The sequence below is a fragment of the Ictidomys tridecemlineatus genome, chromosome 12, assembly GCF_052094955.1.
Source record: "Ictidomys tridecemlineatus isolate mIctTri1 chromosome 12, mIctTri1.hap1, whole genome shotgun sequence".
NCBI classification, from domain to species: Eukaryota; Metazoa; Chordata; class Mammalia; order Rodentia; family Sciuridae; genus Ictidomys; species Ictidomys tridecemlineatus.
Window position 1 is genome coordinate 61,427,249 of NC_135488.1, and position 23,860 is coordinate 61,451,108.

The 23,860-nt window shown below is 34.2% G+C and overlaps 1 protein-coding gene across 9 annotated transcripts in view; it reads right to left on the minus strand.

Moving 5' to 3' along the window:
• The window catches only part of Alms1 (ALMS1 centrosome and basal body associated protein), a 189,806-nt gene that overhangs the window by 126,027 nt on the left and 39,919 nt on the right, over positions 1-23,860 (minus strand). For all 9 annotated transcript variants that reach the window (XR_013428866.1, XR_013428868.1, XR_013428867.1 and 6 more), the window contains exons 3-8: positions 22,057-22,252; positions 15,424-15,541; positions 13,053-14,023; positions 12,032-12,150; positions 11,643-11,786; positions 7,965-8,124 (exon numbers count right to left, since the gene is read on the minus strand). Coding sequence is in view for 6 of the 9 variants with exons in the window: in XM_078029017.1 (XP_077885143.1) it covers positions 7,965-8,124; positions 11,643-11,786; positions 12,032-12,150; positions 13,053-14,023; positions 15,424-15,541; positions 22,057-22,252 (1,708 nt within the window). In the remaining 3 variants the exon portion in view is untranslated. The remainder of the gene's footprint in view (positions 1-7,964; positions 8,125-11,642; positions 11,787-12,031; positions 12,151-13,052; positions 14,024-15,423; positions 15,542-22,056; positions 22,253-23,860) is intronic.

The following is a 23,860-nucleotide window of genomic DNA, read 5'->3' on the forward strand; positions in this document are numbered from 1 at the left end:
CTTAATGCGAGGTGAGAAATGTTAATTAGCTTGATTTAATTATTGCAATGTCTACATGTATCAAAACATCACCTTGAACCCCATAAATACATATAATTTTTATGTTGAAATTAAAAATTAACTTTTAAAATGCTTTTTTAAAAGTTGGAATCTGTAATATTTAAGATAGGATAGACAAGTAGACCAATGCAACTGAAAAAAGAGCCCAGAAAGAAACAAACAAAATGTGATATTGAAGTAGAAAAGCAGCTCTGGAGGTAGACTGCTTGGGTTCATGACTGGCATCCCACCACTTTACTATGTATGGGGCCTTGGACAAGTCATTTTAACTTCTCTAAGTCTCATTTTGTTCAATGATCAAATAGAATAATAGCAGTAGACATCACCAAAAGTATAGCTATAAAATTAATATATAATTATATTAACATAAATTTTATACAATAAGTAAATGCTTAGCAAAGTAAGCAAGTAATAAATGTTAGCTATTATTATCACTCTGTGATGGGGCTGCATATTTTAGAAAAATTAGCAAAGTTTCATGGCATAGGTGTGCATGTTCTATGACTTAAGACTCCAGGGCTTATTCCAAATTGCTAAGGGCTTTATCTTGAATCTCATACCCATGGCCCCATCTGGTAATTTCTATCTATAGTCAAAGACTATTCAAAGATAATGTAGTATTATATTAAAAATTAAGAAATCCAAGCAAAAAATGAGAATGAGCTGTTCAGCAAGACTATAGTTTACAAAATTAATATAAAAAATTCAATTTTACTTCTACATACCAGCAATGAATTCTCCAAAAGTGACATTAACATTCTTATGTGTAATATCATTAAGAAGATTTAAACTTAAAATTAACAAAAAGTACAAGACATATAAGCTGAAAACTACAAAATATTGTTGAAATGAAAAAGACCACAGTAAAAGGATAGAAACAGTATGCTTATGAACATTTGATATTAAGATAGTAAAATTCTCAAAAGGAGGCCGGGGCTGTAGATCAGTGGCAGAGCACTTGCCACTCCTGTGAGGCACTAGGTTCAATTCTCAGCATCACGTAAAAATAAATAAATAAAATAAAGGCATGCTGTCCATTTACAACTACCAAAAAAAATTTTTAAATAAGTTACAGATTCAACAAACTATGGTATATGCTGCAACAATACACAATATGCAAGGTGAATTAAGTCAGTCACAAAGAGACTTGGTTCCACTTATACGTGGTAATTACAGTAGTCAAATTCACAGAGACAGAAAGGAGAATGGTGGTTATCAGGGACCGGGAAGAGCAAAGAATGCGGAATTTCTGTTTAAGACGTACAGTTTCAGTTTCATAAAATGAAGAGTTTTGTCGATGTATGGTAGAGATAATCAAGCAATGTCAATGTAATTAATACTACGGAACTGTATACATAAAAATGTTTAAGGGAAGAAGATGGCGGGCTAGAAGAAGGATATATTTCTTGTCACTCTGTGACCCTGGATTCAAGCAATGGGAATACTGCTTGAATGTGAAGTGGGTGAAAGAGGGATTTCACCATTCATTCTGAATGGTCAGAATGCCTAAGAGACTTAGAAATTTGGGTACATTAAATAAAGATAAAAGATAACATAGAAGCCAATCTGGTACCAGTAGCCATGCAAATGCAGCACAGAAGGAGGGAAAATGCTGAGAAATACAATGGACAGATTTATTGGCAACATCATGAGATCATAGAGGCAACCTGCCCTAGGTTGGTCCAGAGGCTGTACTCCAGTATATAATCATGTGCAAAGGGCAGCCCATGTTCCCAACTATATGTGGAAAGCTGATGCAGAAGCCATCCAGGACGACCACTGCAGCAATTGGAAGATCTGAAATGGTCCATACAGGTCCTGGCAGGCACTTATCGTATGACGTAGACTGTGCTTAACAAAGCAAGAGTAAAATAAGCACAGAGTCTTGTCTCCAGGTGAATACAAGTCAGAGAGGTGCGTCTACAGGCTCACAGAAGCAGATGAAGGGGGTCAGAAATCTAGTTAAGCTTGGTACTAAGACCAGCAGCCTGGAAAAGAAGGGTCCATGGGCAACAGAGCAAACAAAGGAGTGGCTCCCCCACTCCATAAGTGGAACCTAGGGAGACTCCTAAGGAAACTGCCCAGCCCTAGAGGTTGACTGATCTAATCTATCCAGAGCAGTCACCACCCAGCAAAGACCCTAAGACCTTACTAAACCTAAGTCCCACCTTTAGGAACTCCACCTCTGGAAAATCCTCTCAGAGAACTCTACAGCAGCCCCACCCTGGGAGCACATCATACTGGTCAGTGTAGACAAAACTCCAACTGACAGTACTTCCCATCCCACCATATCTCATACTGCTGAGAAGTGAAACTAAGAATTTTTCAACTCCAGCTGGCAACATGGGAAGAAACACAAAAAGAGGAAGGGTTTAACAACGCACAGCCTTTTTCTTGTGCTCAGCACATACATCCAGAAAAAACAGAAAAGACAGACAGTTGGGCACAAACAGTGAACATATATTCTCACTGACTATTTTGATCACCTCAGTGGAAATAAATGTAGAATTTTTCATTAAGAATCTCATTTTCCTTTATTTATTTATGTGTATTTGTGTGAATAGTTCATGAACATTTATACATATACATATCTGTTTCCTTTTTCTCATCTGTAGCATTTTTTAATGTAGTTATTTTTCCTTGTCTTTTGAGGATAAGGAGTTTTATTAGTACACTTTGGTTTAGTTTTATAATGTTTTTCATTTATCAGTTTCTCTTGTTTCTTTTCTTCTTTCACTTCTTTATTTTTACTAATAGGCAAATTCTATTGCTCTCTTACATTCTCCCTTTAATTTTTTACTTCTATTTTTTCTTCTTCTCCCTCACACCATCATATCCTAAATCTCTTCTGCATTCTCTGTGTTTACAATTTCTTTTGAAATTGTAAACTCTTTTCTACCCACCTGGCTCATTTTCTTTCCTCTTAATTAACTCTATTTTTTTTGTTGTTTGTTTGTTTGTTTTGGTAGTTTTAATGGACAGCATGCCTTTATTTTATTTGCTTATTTTTTGGGTGGTGCTGTTAGACAGGACACAAGAAAAGACAATTAACTCCAATTAAAATCAAATTAAAGCAAGCTGATCATTTTGACCGGTCAGGCTGCTTCTCCCAACAAAAGCCATGGGACTAAGCAGCCCTGCGGCTTTCTTGCAGCCTAGCTTTATAGCCCAGAAAGTTACACAAAGGGGGGTTACAGATAACAAAACCCTGAGGAGTATAACACCAATGCTAGTTTATATTTTTGCTGGCCCCAACATCAGAATTTATGAAGGTCATTAGAGCCTCAGAGAAGGTTATCTGGCCAGGGAAAACAAAGATTTATGAGGTGTCACTAAAGTTTTAGAGAGGGCTATTATCTGGTCAGAGAGATCCTGGCATGGGTGAGTTCAAGGCACAGGCAGGCATTCCAAGCAAGTTCAGAATTTTTAGTAATTTATAGTAAAGCCAAAATTAGCTTTCATGTCTTTGTGGTGAGATGGCTCCCAATTTTAAGAGGGTATCAGACTGGGTCTATCATTCACCCCTTTTCTTATGTGTCCCTTTCAAGTCTTTGATAGGGCAGGGGAAGAACACTGAGGGAATTTTAATCCCTCAGGTAAAAGTCTCCAACTTTTTTTTTTTTTTAACTCACCCAAAACCAGTCTCTCTGATTTGACTTGTACCTGGAAGATATGAACACATTAATAGCACCACAATTACATTGATGTTTTTATATTAACCAAGTTTAGCTTTTAAAGAAATACACTAGCACAATTTTCTAAAAAAATAGTTCTTGTTTAACCAGCTGTTTAATTCCTTTAAGATTACTTGCTCTAGAAACAAGAAACAAAACTTAATGAACACAATGTTATGGGTAAACTAATATTTTAATAAATCTTTGTCCTTTTAACATATGACTGATTGTAAAGACAAACTTACACAGTCCTTCTTTGTCACTTACTTAAACTTTCTTATGTACTTCATCACATAAAGACTTTCTTATCCAGGAACACTTTTTTCTCTTCTATTAAAAAATATTTCCATATCTAGAACCTTCTAATTTCTCCTTTCCATCTGTTAACCTCCTTTTCTGTTCACATTTTGAAACAATCCTTGTAAATTTCTGAATTTAGGCAGCTTATTTCATTTGAATAAAAAGAAATATTTCATTTTACTTATAGTACTCTTAATTGAAACAGGTGAAACTTTTGGGCTTTTGTATATAGAAATCTCTGGAAACTTTTTTTTAACCTAGAATCACATCTGTTTACCAATTTATGAAAACACCATGTCTAAGTATCAGGGATGACAAAGAAACTTTATATCTTTTTTTTTAACCAACTTATGAAAACATCAGTAATGTTACCCAATGTAATTTAAGGAGTTAAGAATAACTTAATGGTATATTTAACATTTTAGCCTTGTAAATCAATCAGATATCTAACAAAAATATTCATAAATGAGTAATCCCATGTCAAATTTACTTTACTTATTTTATCAAAACATCAGACAAGTGTATTGAACAGCGTTAGCCATTTCTTCCTTGTTGAAGAAAAGTCCTAGAATCAAAGCATATCAGACATTTCATAGACATCAACATTTTATTAGTTTTTTAAACATATAGATAAACTTCTAAGCTTAATTTTAAGACATTTTTATTTTCATCTGTTTATCCAATTTAAATTGAACCGTTTATAGTTTATACCCAAAGGACTTTAAAACAGCATACTATAGTAATGCAGCCACATAAATGTTCACAGCACAAAATTCACAATAGCTAAATTGTGGAACTAACCTAAATGCCTTTCAAGATATGAATGGACAAAGAAACTGTGGTATATATACACAATGGAATATTAGTCAGCATTATAAGAGAATAAAATCATGGCATTTGCAGGTAAATCAATGGATTAGAAAATATCGTGCTAAGTGAAGTAAGCCAATCCCAAAAAAACCAAAGAAGGATGGGGTCAAGAAGCAATATTCAGTAGATTAGACAAAGGGGAATGAAGGAGATAGGAAAAGGAATGAATCTGACACATCTTTCCTATGTATATATATGAACACACCACAGTGAATCTCATCATTGTGTACACCCACAAAAAAGTAACTTTAAAAAAATAACTATAGCCAAGCGCAGTGTTGCATGCCTATAATCCCAGCAGCTCGGGAGGCTGAGACAGGAGGATGCTGAGTTCAAAGAAAGCCTCAGCAATCATAAGCACTAAGCAACTCAGTGAGACTCTGTCTCTAAATAAAAATACAAAATAGGCCTGGATGTGGTTCAGTTGTCCAGTGCCCCTAATTTCAATCCCCAGTTCAAAAAAAAAAAAAACAAAAAACCTTCAACAGAAAAAAGGGAGTGAGATGTGGGGAAAGGGAAGGAGAAGGAGAGGTACTGAGGTCTGATTTTGAATAAGATATATTCCACGCTTTTATAATTATACCAATATGGATTCTATTGTCATGTAAAACTAAAATGAACCAATAGAGTAGAAAAAAGTATTCTAAAATATAGATAAGAAAGTAACTTTTACATTATAATTATTGACTAAATTTTGTTTTAATTTTTTTAATTTAAAAATATCAGAGAGAGGCTCAAGTTGTGGCTCAGTGGTAGAGTGCTCATCTACCATGTGCAAGGTCCTGGGTTCAATCCTCAGCATCACATAAAAACAAATAAATAAAATAAAGGTATTGTATCCGATTACAACTAAAAAGTAAATATAAAACAAATCAGAGAAAGTGCATTTCATCAAAACTAAAAATGCTGTAGTTCAATTAATACCATCAAGGAAAGCGAAGAAAATCCATGACTTAGGAAAAAAGTTTAAGCAGCACACCTAATAAGAGACACATTGTACACCCAACATATTTTAAAAAACACTCAATAAAAAGATAAATAACCCAATTAAAAAATAGACAGAGGATCTAAACTGACATTTCTCTAAAGAATATCCACAAAACACCAATAAACCCAAGAAAAGATGCTCAACATCTTTAACCACTAAGGAAATGTAAATCAAAACCACAGTTAAGATATCTCTTAACAACAACCAGAGTGATTGTAATCAAACAGACAGGAATAACAAGCATTGTTGGGATGTAGAGAAACTGAAATCCTAATATTGCTGAAGGGAATATAATATGATACAGACTTTAGGAAACAATTTAGCAGTTTCTCTAAATGATAAACACAGTTCCAGGAACCAATAAATAATTTTACTCCTAGCAAAAAGAAAGAAAAACTCCATACACAAAAGCTTGAACATGGTTTTCATAGCAGCCTTATTCCTAATAGTCAAGTGTTTATATCTATTCTATCAATTATGGAATGGATAAACAAATGTGATACATCCATACAAACGACTACTATTTTCAGTAAAGAGTACCAATTCATGCTATAACATGGATAAACCTTGATAACATTATATAAGTGAAGCAAGTCAGTCACAAAAGACCGCTAACTGTACTACTGCATTTACCATGAAAATGTTCAAAATACGCAAATTTATAGAAAAAGTGGATTAGTGGTTATGTAGGGCTAGGGGTGTTGAAGAGATGTGAAATGAGAAGTTATAGCTAATTGGGTTTCTTCTGGGGGAATGAAAATGTTCTTAAATTGTGGTGATTTGTACACTTTAGATGAGTAAATTTTATGGTGTGATATTTCAACAAAGCTTTTATAATAGATAGATGGCTTTAATTTGCATTGTAAATACATCATTTTCCTTCCAAAGCTCTAAATATTTGGAGGTCTAGATATTTATTAGTTGTACTTATTATCTATATGAACACAAAAAAAGTAAAGGAGTCCTTTCTGGTCCAAGACATGAAGAGCTTCATCACTCCTATCCTCACTATGTAAACTTATTTTTCACAGCTCTGGAGGCTAAAAAGTCCAAGATGAGAGTGCTGGCATATCAGGGTTTGGTGAGGGCCTATTCTTCATACACAATGCTCTCTTACTGTTCATATGGTAGAAGAGAAAAGAAATCTGTGAGGTCTTGTTTATAACTGACACCAAAAAAAGCCCATATAATCCAATTTCCTCTCTAAAGTTTCACCTCCTAATACTATCACCTTGGGAGTTAGGATTTCAATATATAAATTTCAGGGTATAGAAGATCCCCATAACTGGGGAATGAGATTGATCAAATTACATTATGTGCATGCATGAATACAGTATACTGAATCCTTCTGTATAATTACAATGCATCAATTTTAAAAAGTTAAGCAAAGCCATTTGATAAACATTTTATATAACTGGAAAGAAAAAAAATTATTTGAGCTAAAGAGGACAAGAGTGGAAGCATATAATCTTATAGAAAGGAAACTGAGGGGGATCGATTCTGAGTCAGAAAGTAAGATTATCTGCTAAGAGAGGAGGCAAGTGATAGAAGTAGGTCAGGGGGGGTTGAGGAAGGTGGCTTAGAAGACTTAGAATTTATGTTAAAGTCAATATGAGATGGAGGTAACTGAGTAAAAGGATTGGCAAGTAATTCTGAGAAGTAAGCTACAGCTGGAGATAATGATTTTATACTGCTGTCAGCCTAGGGAAGCCTAAAACCTAAGGGGCTGTTGGTGTTAGGCCTGCAATCCAAAGGCCAGAGAACCTGGAGTTCTGATGTCCTAGGGAACATGTCCCAACTCTCGAGAGAGAGAATAAATTTGCCTTTCCTCTCCCTTTTTGTTTTATCCAGGCCTCAGCCAACCAGCAGGACCCATACTGGTGAAAGTAGATCTTCCTTACTACATTTACTTATTCAAATCTCCTCCACAGACACCTTCACAAACGAAACCAGAAATAATACTTTATCAACTATCTAAGTATCCCTAACCAAGTTGCTAGAAAGTTTATAGCAAGGTATTTTTCACAAGCTAACCATAAGGAAGACATTTACTACCTCCTTTTTCTACATACCTGCTAAATGTTGGGGAGTCTTTGGCACATTATCAAGAGACACCCTCAACATTCTGAGATTTGAAGCATGGTAATCTGACTCTCTGATTGGCTCATGAGGAACAAATGGAGGCAAAACAGATGAAAAAGACTCACAAATGCTCACATTAGAATGAACTACCTAGGAAAAGAGAAAAGAAGAAAAGATTAATTTCAGTCTTCACCTGTTAAAAAACAAACCTCATTATTATAAAAAATGAACTTATAGTAGTCAACATTTACTTATAATCAATATACTCAGCTCTGCTGAAATCATCCACATTCATATATACTTAATTCATATATATTCATTTATTGTTTGGTTTGGTCAAAGTCTGAGAAGATCTACAAATCATCCTGTGGGTTTAAAATCTGCCTTATAGAATATTACAGATAGTAGGCCCAAAAGTCTTCTGTTACCTAAGTTTGCTCCTTATAATAACCACCATTAAAATATTTGAACCATGATATTATTCTTGATAAACTCAAGAATTTTCTTAAGGGGAGAAGTATGCTGTGGGAAAAAAAGAGTACAGAACGAACAGTAAAATTTCTAGACATTCACAAATATTTAGAGGAAAAAATCAGAGCATCAAAGAACTACAAGAGTGCTGATTTATCAAACCCCCAAAGTCCTCAAACTTCATGAATCAAAAGTAGCTGGGAGCCGGGCACAATGGCACATGCCTGTAATCACAGAGGCTCCAGAAGCTGAAGCAGGAGGATAGCAAGTTCAAAGCTAACCTCAGCAAAAACGAGGCACAAAGCAACTCAGTGAAACCCTGTCTCTAAATAAAATACAAATAGGGTTGAGAATGTGGCTCAGTGATTGAGTGCCCCTGACTTCAATCCCCAGTACCAAAAAAAAAAAAACTTAGCTGGGAATATAAATTGATAATGAAGTAAAAGTAAATTGCTGAAAAGAAGTCCCTAATGTTTCAGCAGATCCAAATATTTCCTTGCTAGAAAATACAATCATTATTGATAACTTTAATACATAAAGTATAACTTTTCACCAAATTCAAAGTATACTTACATGAAAACATATACAACTTTTACGTTTTGGAAGTCCCTAAAAAGATTGGTCTAGTTATACCCTCTCAGGAAGGTGTCTAAAAACGCACATAAGCACAAAGTGTTCTATCCTCTTTTATCATTTTTGTCAATTCTCAGGAAGTTGTCAGGGTGTGAAAATGAATATTCTACATCTACTACCTATGCAGTTTTCTCTAGATTAGTAGTTCTCAAATGAGGAAGATCTTGCACCTTGCAAAGGGATATTTCACAAGGCCAGGAGACATTTTTCACTGTTATGACTTGGGGAGAAAAGAATGCTGCTGATATCTAGTGAGTAAAGGCCAGAGATGCTGCAAGACATCCTAAAATACACAGAATAGACCCCCCCCCCCAAGAAAGAATTACCTAATCCAAAATGATGATGCTGCCAAGGAACCCCACTCCACATACAGCACTGTTTTCAATTATTCCACTCCTAACTAACTCTTTTGAAATATAGTTCATTAATATAAACATATATGATATACATAGATACTGTATGTGTATTTAACAGTAGTTTTTCACCTCAGCTTCGAAATACAAAAAGAAACTTCTATCATGATGTTGACTTCAATAAAAATTTCATTATAGCAAAACTTCAAAACATAGAACTATTAGAGAAAGTAATCCAAAATAAAATGTAGAGTGAAAAAAGATGGGAAGTATTGAAAATATAAAAACTTCATTACTAATTGAAAATTGGAGGAATCAGGAAGAAAATCTCAAGATTTGTTTTGTTTCCCACACTTAAATCCACAATGAAGAAAGAAAGAAAGATGACAAAGAAACTAGAAAAAGTGCTAATATTTCTATAAGAACTTAGGAAGTCAACTTTCATCTGATCAGTCTGATTATTTTTATATAAAGTTGAAATTGAGACGATGATAATCTTCACAAGAAAACCTCATGTAAAAATACCATAAGGGCCTGACTCAAGGCAATTAATATTAGGAACCAAAAAGAGATGATACCATCTATACAGAGAAAGGCATTTAAATCTCGAGAAGAAACTAGGTGTACAAGCAGGTAGGGAGGGAAGAAAAGGGAAGAGAAGGGAAGGGAAGGAGGAAAAGAAAAAAGGAAGGGGAAGAAAGAAAACAAATCTAAGACTGAACCTTATGTAATTTTTTGAGTTAACCAAAATAAGTGATATTAAAATCGTATTTTATTACATACTGCTATCAAGAACAAGGAGAAACTTGTTACACACACACACACACACACACACACACACACACACACACACACACCAAGTAGCCAAGCAGCATCTGACATTGAAAATGATAGAAGAGTAGGAAACCACTTGTAACAGGCACCATAAGTGCTCTATACCTTACCTTATTTAATATGGAAATATATGAGATTGATTAGATCAGGAAAGTCAGCCTCCAAAGTCATTTGCTCAAAGCACAAGGTTTAAGAAAGTAAATGAACTGGATTTTTAAATTTTATTTATTTATTTGTTTATTTTTAAATATTTATTTTTATTAGTTTTAGGTGGACATAATATCTTTATTTTATTTTTATTTGGTGCTGAGGATCGAGCCCAGTGCCTCACGTATGCCAGGCGAGCACACTACCACTTGAGCCACATCCCCAGCCCTTATTTATTTTTTTTATTTTAATTTTATTTATTTATTTATTTTTGCACTACTGGGGATCAAACCCAGGGCTTGAGCATGCTACGCAAGTTCTCTATCATTGAGCTACACTTCTATATCCTTATCCTTAAAAAATAAATTGACTGAAATTTGACCCCAATCTTTATGCCCTTTTCACAGCTCTAAGCTTATCACAAATAAGTAGCTACTCAATCACTTAGAAGAACAATTAGTAGATATCAAAGTAAGTAAAGGAGTATGAATGACTAGTCTTAAGAGACAGATGAGGAGAGCAAGGAAGAATCCAAGGAGCAGGCAAATCCCCTGAATGCATGATGAGCCATACAGAAAGAGTACTATCATACCTGGTATGATATGATTTCTTTTTCAAAATAAAAATACTTGGATATTCTAATACCTATTTCAAGGCTTGTACACTGATTGTTTCTTGGCCTTTTTTTTATATATTTTTTTAGATGTTGATGGGCCTTTTTTTTACTCATTTATTTATATGTGGTGCTGAGAAGCGAACCCAGTGCTTTACACATGCAACCACTCTACCACTGAGCCACAACCCCAGCTCCAACTTCTTAGCCTTTTGGCTAAGATCAAAGCCAATACATTGAAAACCAGCAGAAGGAAGCACAATCATTTGAATGTCCCTGTAAATGCATCGAATCTTAACACTGTCCCAAAGACTTGCTGCTGCATGACATGAATTAGGATGCCTCAAGATAAAAGGCCTATGAGCTCCAAAAGATGCTCTTTCCAAGACACCACAGAAATTACTAGGTCTTATGGTTTATAAAACATAAACATTTCTTTTATGCCAGCCTCTAACAACTTAATGGAGCATATTGATGGCTATCAGATGAAGACCAGGTTATAAGTCACCCATTAGTGTTATGGGATGTTTAATAATAGGTCCTTTACTTTCATTATCATCTTTTCCCTAAAATATTCCTTTACCCAACAATAAGAAATGTCAAAGAGAAACACTTACAGGCTTTTCAAAATTGCTTTCCTCCTCAGATAGTAGTTGTGAAGTATGTTGCCAGGGCAGAGAGCTATCACAAAGATCATCAAGCAAATTCTCTAAAACTTCCAGCTCACCATACTCACCAGTCAAATCATGTTGATCACATGTCTAGAAATAGTAAAAAGCAAAATAAAGACAAATACAATTTCCTGAAATAATACCTGAAAAGACCATGTTTCCCACAACTATCATTTTTTTTTAATTTTGTTTTAGTTGTAGTTGGACACAATACCTTTATTTTATTTTTACGTGGTGCTGAGGATCAAACCCAGGGCCTCACATGTGCTAGCAAAAATTCTACCGCTGAGCCACAACCCCAGCCCCCCAACAAGTATCATTTTATTGTGTCTCACCTCTCTTTGTAGGTCAGCAACACTTTCACTGCATACAACATCATTTTCATCTAGGCTACAGCATTCAGTATCATTATCCATAGTAATGTCATCAGAGTCAGCCTTCTCCTGCAGTTCCTCTACAAAACAGGAGTCATTTTGCATAACTCTATGTATGGTAAAAATGGACTCAGTTCCCACAGGCCAAGGTATTTCCCCTTGGTCTATATCAGCTTTCAGCAATGTCTCTTGGCTGACTACAATTAATGACACATCATCAGTCAGTGGTAAAGCACCTAATGACTTTGCATCACACGCCACCAAGGTTGCTGAAAAGCTCCTTCCTACAGCTGCAAGAGGACCTTCAATGACATTACTAGAGTTTACATTCTTACCCAAATTATAGTCTGAGGAATCAGCAACTTCTTCAAAGGTTTGCTTAAATCTTGTAAAACCAAAGAATTTGAAGTTGATACCTTCATTGAATAAATAATGTATGAAGATCCTACCTTCTCTGCAAGGTCAAGAGCAGAAACAGACTTTATCTTCCCAGTAGGAAGAAATGGTTCATTGCATATATCATGCTGAAATACAGCTGATTGTGTTTTGCCAAGACCAACAGCCTGGTCATAAGGTTTTCCACTTAAAAAAGCAGATGACTTAAGCTCTGGAATAACAGAAAGTAGCTTAATGAACATTTTCTGAGGAGAATTAAGGGGTGATTTTATATTTGGATACCAACATAGGGAACTATTATCATCATCATTTTTATGCAATAATGGTTGTGAAACTTCTGGTTCAAACTCCCCAGAAGTAGACTGATAATTTGGAAACTTAAGTGTATCAAACAAAGAGTTTTCATCAATATAATTTAATGAGGAAAGATCTGGACTTTTTGATTCTCTCTTGTGGCTGTCATCTGTTAAAGACTTACTGATGCCATTTTGGATTTCACTTACTGTACTCACTTTCTCGGAAGGCTCAATAGAGGCAATAACTGCCTCAAAGGCTACACTTTCAGTAGCAATGACATTTTTCTCACCAAAAGCAGATGTTTCCTTTTGGTTTCTTTCCTCTTGAAAATACAGTTGTACTGATGTCTCATCCAAGTTGGATGCAGGTGTCTGAAGGGGACCACCAGAAGCCTCCATCTTAGAGATATCATGTCCTCCAGAGAGTATATGTGCTTCTGAAACTTTTACAGAATTATCAGGAACTACAACATTCCCAACATACTTTACATCTAAAGATTTGGGATGCACCTCTGAAGATAGCAAATTATTTGTAGACTCCTTTTGTTTAAAACATTGAGATAATTCTTTCTGTAGACCTCCTTCAGTTCTTTCATATCCCTCCAAAGAATTCACCTTTTGTTTCACCTCATTCTCAGCAGAAGAACTTAAAAACACACTCTCAAAATTATGACTATCAGATGTCAAGGGAATTGCTTTTCCTCTTCTTTCCAACAAAACTCGCAAGAAAGAATATGACATTTTATTATCATAAGCAACTTCATGTGGAAAAGAAACATGGTCCTTATTGGTTAGACCTGGTTCTGTCTGCTGTAAAGGCTCCTGTTCCCAATGCACATGTAAACCAGAAGCATTAAAACTGTCACTTCTTTTAGGAGCTATATTTTCATCACTAATATCAGATAAAGTTGAAACTGAAACTTGATCTTTATCAGCAAAATTGTTTCCTGGCTGCTGTATGTCTTTTTGTGTCTTCCATGACATATATGAACAAAGAGCATCATAATTATCAGAATCTTTGGGGATTTTCAGTTCATCAACAGTGTTGGATGAAGTATTCTCTTTATTATTCTCTTGTTCAGGAGATAAAAAAGAGCGCTGAGACCCAATGGCTGTGCTACCTGTAAGTACGTGCTGAGATACACTAAAGCAACTGTTAACTAAGTCTGAAGATACTTCTGAGGTAGCCTGGTACAAAGCTTCACTAACTTCCGATGGCCGAGAAAACCATTCAATGTCTTCAGTCTTATCAGGGATTCCTCTGAAAATATATAATCATATATAACTAAGTAATACTTTAATAACATTTAATTTTTAAGCACTAAAATAAAAATACAAAACTGATATTTCACTGATATCAATTTTATTTGAAAGTATGTAAAAAAACAAATTTTGAATTCCATTAAAGTGGCTAACAACAGAATAAAGCAAAATCTTTGTAAACACAAGGCAAACTATTGAAACTATGATCCTAATATTATCTCAGACTTCTCCTAAACAAAACAGAATCTGATTTTCATATTATCAAAAAAAGTTTTTTAATGAAAAATTCAAAATAGTCTTTTTAGCTTTACTATTTTAAATATTTAGTTTATCACCTACCATGTATTAATTCATTTACCAGTCTTTATTATTCTTGTGAAAACCATTTCAAGAGATACATTCCCAAAAAAAAATACCATAGTAACTTAATCATAGGTTGACAATCAAACGTGTAGAGAGCACTTTTCAATAGTTATTAAAACTAAATATACAGCATAAGGGCAGAGCTTACTTTTCACATTCTACGCATCTACAGTGTTGTTTGTTTTGCACTGCTGGGGATCAAACCCAGGACCTCGTACATACTAGGCAAGTGTTCTACAACACTGAGCTATAACCCCAACCCAATATCTATAGATTTTAATTTAAGGTGGATTTTTCTTTCAGTTCTAAAAGCAGGAGAATTATATTCTTGAATAAGTTTAATTTTGTTTTAAGGAATTCCAGACTTTTTTCCCATTATGATTACTCTAAAGGACTTTGGAATATGTTATAAAACTTCATATTCACAGACAAGGTAAAGGGTTGAGGTTGGAGTTGTGGTTCAATGGTAAGTGCTCACCTAGCACATGTGAGGCCCTTGGGTTTAATCCTCAACACCACATAAAAATAAATGATAAGTAAAATAAAGGAATTGTGTCCAACTACAACTGAAAAATAAATATTTTTTTAAAAAAAACAGAAATAGAAATCATTAAAAAAAGAGATTAAGTAGGCAGATTCAATACCAATTGATCAAAATGAGAGTGTAGAACAAGTAATCTAGAAATGAATACTTTTTTGAAGAATGAAAGTAAGAAGAAGGGAAGAAATGTTGGTAGCACACATATGAGAAAGTTGATAAAAAGGAAATTACAGTGTGCCTTTTAATTAAAATATGCCTCAAATACTAGAATATATTGGAAATTATTTTAAAATAAACTAGTCACCTGCACATCTCTAAACATACATTACCATGCCAAATTAATATACACATTTACCACCTTACTACCACCTTCAGAGTGTGTACTAATATCTTACCTCTAATTCAAAGTCCTGCCTTGGCCTGAAGTCATAAATATTATAAAGAACTCATGATAAGAGTAGAAAGGGTAGAGGAAAATAAATAAATCATCCTACCTCAGAGGTGCAAAATCTAGTTGACTTTGGTGAAATAAGGAATCAGACCCAAGTTCCTGGTCTTGTGTCAAACACGTCAGCAAAGGCAAATCAGGAGAAGCAAAGTTATCCTGTATGACTGTAAAATTTCAAATATAAAAATGCTGAGCAATATAAAAATGGATTGTTTAGCTTACACATGTAATACTTTATAAAGTACTTAAATATACTGCTAACTGGACATTTCTACAATCATTAGAATAAAAATATGATAATAGCAGCTACCATTTATTGGGCCTAGTAAGATCCAGACACTTAACATAGAATATTTCATTTAATCTTCAGGACAGGTACAATTATATCTACATAATACATGAAGAAACATAATTTCCAAACTTAAAAAGTATTATGGAATCTGGCTGGGCACAGTGGCGCATGCAAGAAATCCCAGCGGTATGGCAGGCTGAGGCAGGAGGATAGTGAGTTCAAAGACAGTCTCAGCAAAAGCGAGGCACTAAGCAACTCAGTGAGGCTCTGTCTCTAAATAAAATAAAAATAGGGCTATGGATATGGCTCAGTGGTCAAGCACTCTTGAGTTCAACCCCTGGTTACCCACCCCAGGGGAAAAAAAAAAAGTATTAAGAAATCTATTCACATTCAAACAGCTTAAGTGCCAATGATATTTGAACCTAAGCATTCTAACTTTTAGCCAGTACAACACTATTTGTTTCATAACTATTTTCAGTGTTCCTTTCAATTTTAAGTAATATAAAGACATATCCATTACATCAAAGTGTGGCCAAGGAACTCCTAGGTCCTAAGACACTTTTAAAAGATACCTAGATTCAAATTTATATTTTAAGTAATATTAAAATATAATTTGCCTTACTCACTCTCATTCTCTTAAAAGGGAACAGTGGCATTTTCTATGACATGTATGATACAGCAACAGATTGAATGCAGAAGTAGTTATGAGTATCTTGCTGTCGTCTAAGTCAGATATTAAAGTTAAGTAAAATAAGGCTAGTCATAAATATTTTTGCTTTGGAAAATAATAATTTTCTACAAAACTACACTTTGTGTTAATATACAATGAGGAATTTTCAGCTTTACTATTTTAAATACTTGCTATTTTTAAATGAATCATTAAATATTTTCTCAATTTCTGTTTTAAGGGGGTTGGAGTTATGGCTCAATAGTAGAGCACTTGTCTAACGTGTGAGGCTCTGGATACAATCCTGAGTACCACATAAAAATAAAAAAATAAAAGTATTGTGTTCATCTATAACTAAAAAACTAAATTAAAACATAAATTTCTATTTTAAGTCCCCTAACGTGGAAATTATCAATAACCCACATAAACAAAAGCTTGTTGGAGCTACCAATAATTTTAAAATGTGTCAAGGATGCCAATTAGCTAAAAAGTTTGAAAACTATTGCTTTAAAGGAAAAAATTCTTGTGATTTCCTGTCAACTTCATTCATATTCATGACAATGCCCTTAAATACCTATGAACAAGGAACTGGGAGTACACCTCAGTGGTAGAAAACTTGACTAGCATGCATGCACAAGGCCCTGGGTCAGATCCCAGTGCTACAAAATAAAGTTAATTTTACAATACGCATAAACTAGGTACTAAGTTGTTACTCTTTAACAGTTGTACAATACAAAACAAAAAATTAGCCATGCGTGGTCATGCACACCTATGGCTCAGGAGTCTGAGGCAGGAAGATCACGAGTTCAAAACCAGGCTCAGCAAAAACAAGGCATTAAGCAACTTAGTGAGACCCTCTCTCTAAATAAAACACAAAATAGGGTTGGGTATGTGGCTCAGTGGTCAAGTGCCCCAGAGTTCAATCCTCTGCCCCCCTGCAAATTAAATATCAACGGAAACAAAAAAAAAAAAAAAAACCTTTATTACCAAAACAAAATTTTATTTAAAATTATCTTGATGAGTGGTATTTTGCTAAGCTAAATTGCTTTCTCAATATGATGCAATATTGACTGCCAAACTATAATTTCTTAATTTCAGAATGCCTGCAATATTGCTAGGTGCAGTGGCTCACACCTGTAATTCCAGTGGCTCAGGAAGCTGAGGCAGGAAGATCACCAGTTCAAGGCCAGTCTCAAGCAACTTAGTGAGGCCCAGAACAACTTAGGGAGACCCCATCTCAAAATAACATAAAAAAAGGGCTGGGAATGTGATTCAGTGGTTAAGCACCTCTGGGTTCAATCCCTGCTACCAAACAACAACAACAAAATCAGAATTCCTGCAATACTATGTATAAAAGGCAGTTTCCACCCTCTCACCACTGTTTACCTTGAAATTACTGCAAACCAAGTGTTATGATTTGGATATGAGGTGTCCCCCACTAAGCTCACTGTGACAGACAATGCAGAAAAGCTCAGAGGTGAAATGTTAGATTATGAGATCTGTAATCTCGTAGATGGATTAATAATTTAAATAGATTACTAGGTAGTAACTATAGTCAGGTCACTAGGGGCCTGCCCTTGGGGTTTATATATTTTGTTCCTGGCTCCTTTTGATAAACCCAGCCTAATTCCCTCCTAAGATTGGGAGCCATCTTGCCACAAAGGCATGAAAAGTTAATTTCGGCTTTACTATAAATTACTGCAATTTCTAAACTTGCTTGGAATGCCTGCCTGTGCCTTAAACTCACCCATGCCTGGTTTTCCCTAACCAGATAGCAACCCTCTCTGAAACTTAGTGGCACCTCATAAATTCTGGCTTTCCCTGGCCAGATAACAACCCTCTCTGAAGCTCTAATGGCGCCTCATAAATTCCGATGGTGGGATCTAATTTACTCCCTAAGTGCTGAACCAGTAGATCATTAACCAGTCTTTGGGTTATACTTGTCAAAATTGTGTTATCTGTAAGTTCTTAGGACACCCCCCTTTTTTTGTAACTTTCTGGACTATAAAGCTGTGCTCCTAGAGCTGCTGTCTTCTGTTCCCACGATTACATGTACACTTTTCTAACAATTTATTTATTTATTTCAGTACTAGGGATTGAACCCAGGGGTACTCAACCACTGAACTACATCTCAGCCCTTTTTATTTTTTATTTTGAGATAGGATCTGGCTAAATGGCTCAGGATAGCCTCAAATTTGTAATCCTTCTGCCTTAGCCTCCCAAGTAGCTAGATGTGCCTGTATACTCTCATACCCTTGCACACTTTATCTGTCATAACTCCTCACATTCTTGTTTTCATTTTTGGTCTGTTTGTTTTCCATAAAAATTGTCAGCTCTACCTCCGCTTTGTTCACAGATATATCCTCAATGGTTAAGCTAAGTATCTGTATACTTAGTAGATATTCAAAACAGAAGTATTTATTTACTGAATTAACTAATTAAAAATGAGAAATTGATAAATACTGATGTTACCACCAGGAACAACTGATATTTTTTTCCTTTGGCCTTTGACTTAGAAAATCAGTCTTAAACTTTCAAAATAGATGTCCTTACCCCTTGAAGAATGATGAAGATTTTTTAACATAGTCACCAAATATTCTAGGGTTAATGCTACAGGGGGGAACCTTGGGCAAGTATAAAAATGTACTGTCCAATTAAATGCTGAGCATTTAAAGAATCTAAGAATCTTTTCTAAAAAATATTAAGAGTTCCCGGGGCTGGGATTGTGGCTCAGCGGTAGAGCACTTGCCTAGCACATTCGAGGCCCTGGGTTCAATCCTCATAAAAATAAATAAATAAAATAAAGATATTGTGTCCAACTACAGCTAAAAAATAAATATTTTTTAAAAATATATTAAGGGTTCTCCTTAATCAGGTTCCAAACCTACAGAAATCCATATTATCTTTAATTTTTACTTTTCATATAATATATATTTTATGAGATGTATTTTTTTAATTTTTTTAGTTGTAGATGGGATATAATACCTTTATTTTATTTGTTTATTTTTATGTGGTGCCAGGGATAGAACCCAGTGCCTCACACATGCTAGGCAAACTTTCTACCACTGAGCCACAACCCAGGCCCTATGAGATGCATTTTTAAGAACTACAAGTACCACTGAGCACGCAAGGCTTCTAGCTACATAAATATAGCTTATTCATATCCATCAAAATTTTTTCCCTTCAATTTTTTTAAATTTGTTCTTTTTAGATATAGATAACAGTAGAATGTATTCTGACATACATAAATGAAGTATAATTTCGCATTCTTGTGGTTATACCTGATGTGGAGTTACACTGGTCATGTATTCATACATGAATACAGAAAAGTTATGTCCAATTCATTCTATTGTCTTTCTTATTCCCATCACCCCTTTCCCTTCATTCCCCTCTGTTTAATCCAAAGACCTTCTATTCTTCCCTCCCCATTCCCCTTATTGTATGTTAGCATCTGCATACAGACACAACATTCAGCCTTTAGAAATCCTTATTATCTTAAATAACTACCTAAGTATAATTAAGAAAGAGCAAGTAATAAATAAATTATAAGCGGCATTTCAGCATATTGTTAAATATTTAACACTATTCCAAGATGGAGTTGGAGAGTTAACCCAGGTAAATAGGAAAATGTATTTTATAAAGGAACAGGCCAGAGTTAACAAGTGATAAATCTCACATGCATGGCATATATATGTGCTTAAGTGGTATGGCCAAGCCTTTTTCTTACACCTTTCAACTGCTTATTTCCTCACATTTAGACCACTGTTGACAGCCTTGATTTCTCTTTTATTTAACCCTTCTGTCATCATCAGTGATATTCACCACAGATGAGAATCTAAATACCCAATGACAGAATTAATGCATAACAAAATAGTAAAATGGAATATACTCTAGCCATCAGATCCAGGGATCTACTCAATAATTTTAAATGTTCTATTTTATCTCTAGTAAGTGAGAAACTGGAATTATACTACTTTACATTTTAAAACATTATAGAAGTCACAGTATAGTCTCTTACCCCTACTAAAATTTATTACGGAATTTTGCTTGATACTTTGCTGTGACACAAAACTCACCTTTTTTGTTGTTGTTATTAAGCTTCTTTTAGAAAATCCTTTCTTATATCAAATTGAAAAAAGACCCCTCTAAGTGCTGTATTCTCATTTTAACTCCTATAAACATGTCTGCAAACATTTTTTGCAAAGACAGAGTAAATATTTTAGGTTTTGTTGGTCACAGTGAACTATCACTTATATTTTGTTTTTACAATCCTTTAAAAATAAAAATGGGTTTGTAGCTCAGTTGGTAGCATATGTGAGGTACTAGGTTTGATCCTCAGCACAATAAAACAAATAAAATAAAGATATTATGCCTGTGTACAACTAAAAAAAAATTTTTAAAAATAAATAAAAATGGCTGCAGATATAGCTGTGAGGCTCTTAGGTTTAATAGCAAGCACTGAAACAAAAAAAAAAAAAGAAAAATAAAAATGTAAAAACCATTCTTAGCTCACAAATACTACAAAATAAAGCCTTGATCTGGGGGCTTTCATTTAGATTCTTGCCCTACAGACCATTATAACACTCATCCTAGGGTACTACTGTTTTGTTATTAAGTTATCTTCTCAGAAAAAGTGGATTTCATCTATCTATCCATAGAATCAAACAAGTAGACACTTAAGATACTTGTTACATAAATAAATGAATGAAAAATAATAAATGAGTTGCCAGGGAGGGAGAGGGGAAGTGCTGGGGAATTATACTGGCTAAATTATATTGTTATATTGTGTGCATGTATGAATATATAACAACAAATCCAATTACCATATATAACCCATAATGCACCAATTTTTAAAATGTGGGAAAAAATGAATTGCTTCCTCTTTAGCATGACAGCCTTTCAAATATTTGACCATCCTTTCCCCTTACCCCACCCCTTTCATCTACTATGATTTTCACCTCTCCAACAACAGTACTCTAATTTTGTCAACATGTTAAAATGTGGACTTAAATGACTTTAATGATCTACATCATAGAATACTTTAGCACTAACATCTTGATTTAGATAATATAAGTTTATGTTTGAAAAGAACTTGCTGAATCAAATCCTATCACACTTCTCTACAAAATTCTATAAAATCATTTCAGTTAATCCCTTGATGATGTGAAAGGTGCATAAAAGTTTATCTTTTTAAAACTAATAAAACTGTTCTAAACCTAACAAAGGAAAGTAGTAAGATCTACCTGAGTTAAGCCATTTAACCTCTTTATCTCAGTTTTTTGGTCTCAAAGCTGAAGATAATAACCTAAGTCTTAAAAAATTCCCAGAATTGAACAAGATAAATACAGACATTTATTTGTTGGTTTTGGAAACATGGAATCTCCACTGCTGAGAGAACCAGTCAAAGAATAATATCTCCATTACCCAAGAACAACTCTACCAATTCAAGATCTGAAGAGGCATACCCACTAAAGAGGAAGTGCACCTTTCTGCTTTCTATGAGCACTGGGGCATGATAAAATGAAGGGTAAATGCACATTTGCCATAACTAGACCAGCTGGCCAGTGTAGAAAACAAAAAACAAACGAATCCCTTGAGTAGAACTCTATAGAGCTCCTCAACTCAAAAAGGATTTACTTATGTACAGGACTAACAGTCCCCCAAAAACTACTTTACAAATGTGAGGTATTACTACTAGGTAAAAAATACAAAGGCATTACCTAGCAATGGAGAACATAAGAGATTTCTGTTTCGTTCCTTTACATGTTCTTCTGACTGGGTCAATATACCTTCCTCCAAAGACGGGAACTCTATCACTTCAGACCCTTCCGCTCCAATGTTAATTCTGGTCTGTGATATATCCAAGCTTTGAGAAGAGTCCATTTCTTGAGGAAAATAATTCCAAGATTCTGTTCTCTATAACAGTAAATTTAAAGGAACACATGCCACATCATTAAGTGAGTTAATATACATATTAACATTTAAATTAAAATGTCCATCCATGAGTATTTAGCTTCCTATTTTATGACATTCTCCTAAATAAGTGGAAAAAGTAAAGCTGTTCTTTCTGTGTTTCTTACGTTATTGACTACACTTTCTAATACTAATCATTTCTTAAAGTCCTAAAGAATCGTTGATGTTTCTGCTATGTTTTAAGTTAGTTCTGTTTCTGCTGTGTTTTAAGTTAGTTCATTAAATCAATGGATTTGGCTCTACATAAGAAAATTTTAGAATTTAATTACAACAAAACTGAAAAATTTTTCCAAACATAAAGGTACAGTACTCTCTACATGTGATCACTTTATTAGTTTCTAGTATTATGGTATCATCCATGAATAGTGATACATTTGTATCTTTTTAAATACTTACTCTTGCATTAGCAGCTTGATTCAGAATTTTGATCTTTAAACTATAGTAAAAGACTAGTAGTCCTACTTTCAATTCATCACACTAATAATTTATTAAAATTAATAAGCAATAATAAACTATTTTTAATTAGTAAAAGTAACTAGAAAATGTAATTTAAAACTATATAAACCCTAAATATAAAATTCAGGCTTAACTATTTGATTTCTAGTTCTTAAAAACAAAAACAAACCCATAAAATTGCTGTCAAACTGCTATAAAAGTTTCCAACAAACACTTCCTCTCAATTTCTATACTTATTCTTTTTGACCAGGTGGAGTGGGGTTGGGGGAGTGGTGTTGGGAAACGACTAGGAATTGAACTCAGAGTAGCTTAACCACTGAGCCATATCCTAGCCCTTTTTTAATCTTATTTAGAGCCAGAGTCTCTCTGAGTTGCTTAGTGCCTTGCTAAGTTGCTCAGGTTGGCTTTGAACTCAGGATTCTCCCAAAGTGCTGGGATTACATGCATGCACCTCTGTGCCCAGCTGTACTTACCTCTTTTTATTTTCAGTTGTAGATAGACACAATATCTATATTTTATTTAATTATTTTTATGTGGTGCTGAGGATCAAACCCAGGACACTTCACATGTGCTAGGATGTGCTACTACTGGGATACACAACCCCAGATCCTATACTTACCTCTTGACAGAACAGTAACAAGCAATTCATGAACTGGCACCACATTAATTAGTATCACTGAATTAAAGTTGAATTAAATACTGAAAGTAACCAATTTTAAAGGTGTTTTCCTCTCCTGTTTGATATTAGTTAATAAGTACATTTTTCCAATCCTGCTATGAAAAGTATTCTTTCATTGTCATTTTTAAATAATTTAGAAATAAGTAGTAACTTTTATCAAACTACACTGTAGCAGCTTTCTTTTCCTTATTTCAACTTAAGTATAGCAATAAATTGCTTTATATTAAAACATCTTTGTATTGATTCATAAATTATATTTACTAACATTATTATTTTCATAGATAGTCATAAATAAGATTAATTAGCATTTTAGAATGTTTTGCTTTACTTTCTAACTTTTTTATATTTTTTAATACAAGAAAATTCAATATTCCTTAAAAATGTAAATATTTTCACTAGTAAATTTATTAGGTCAA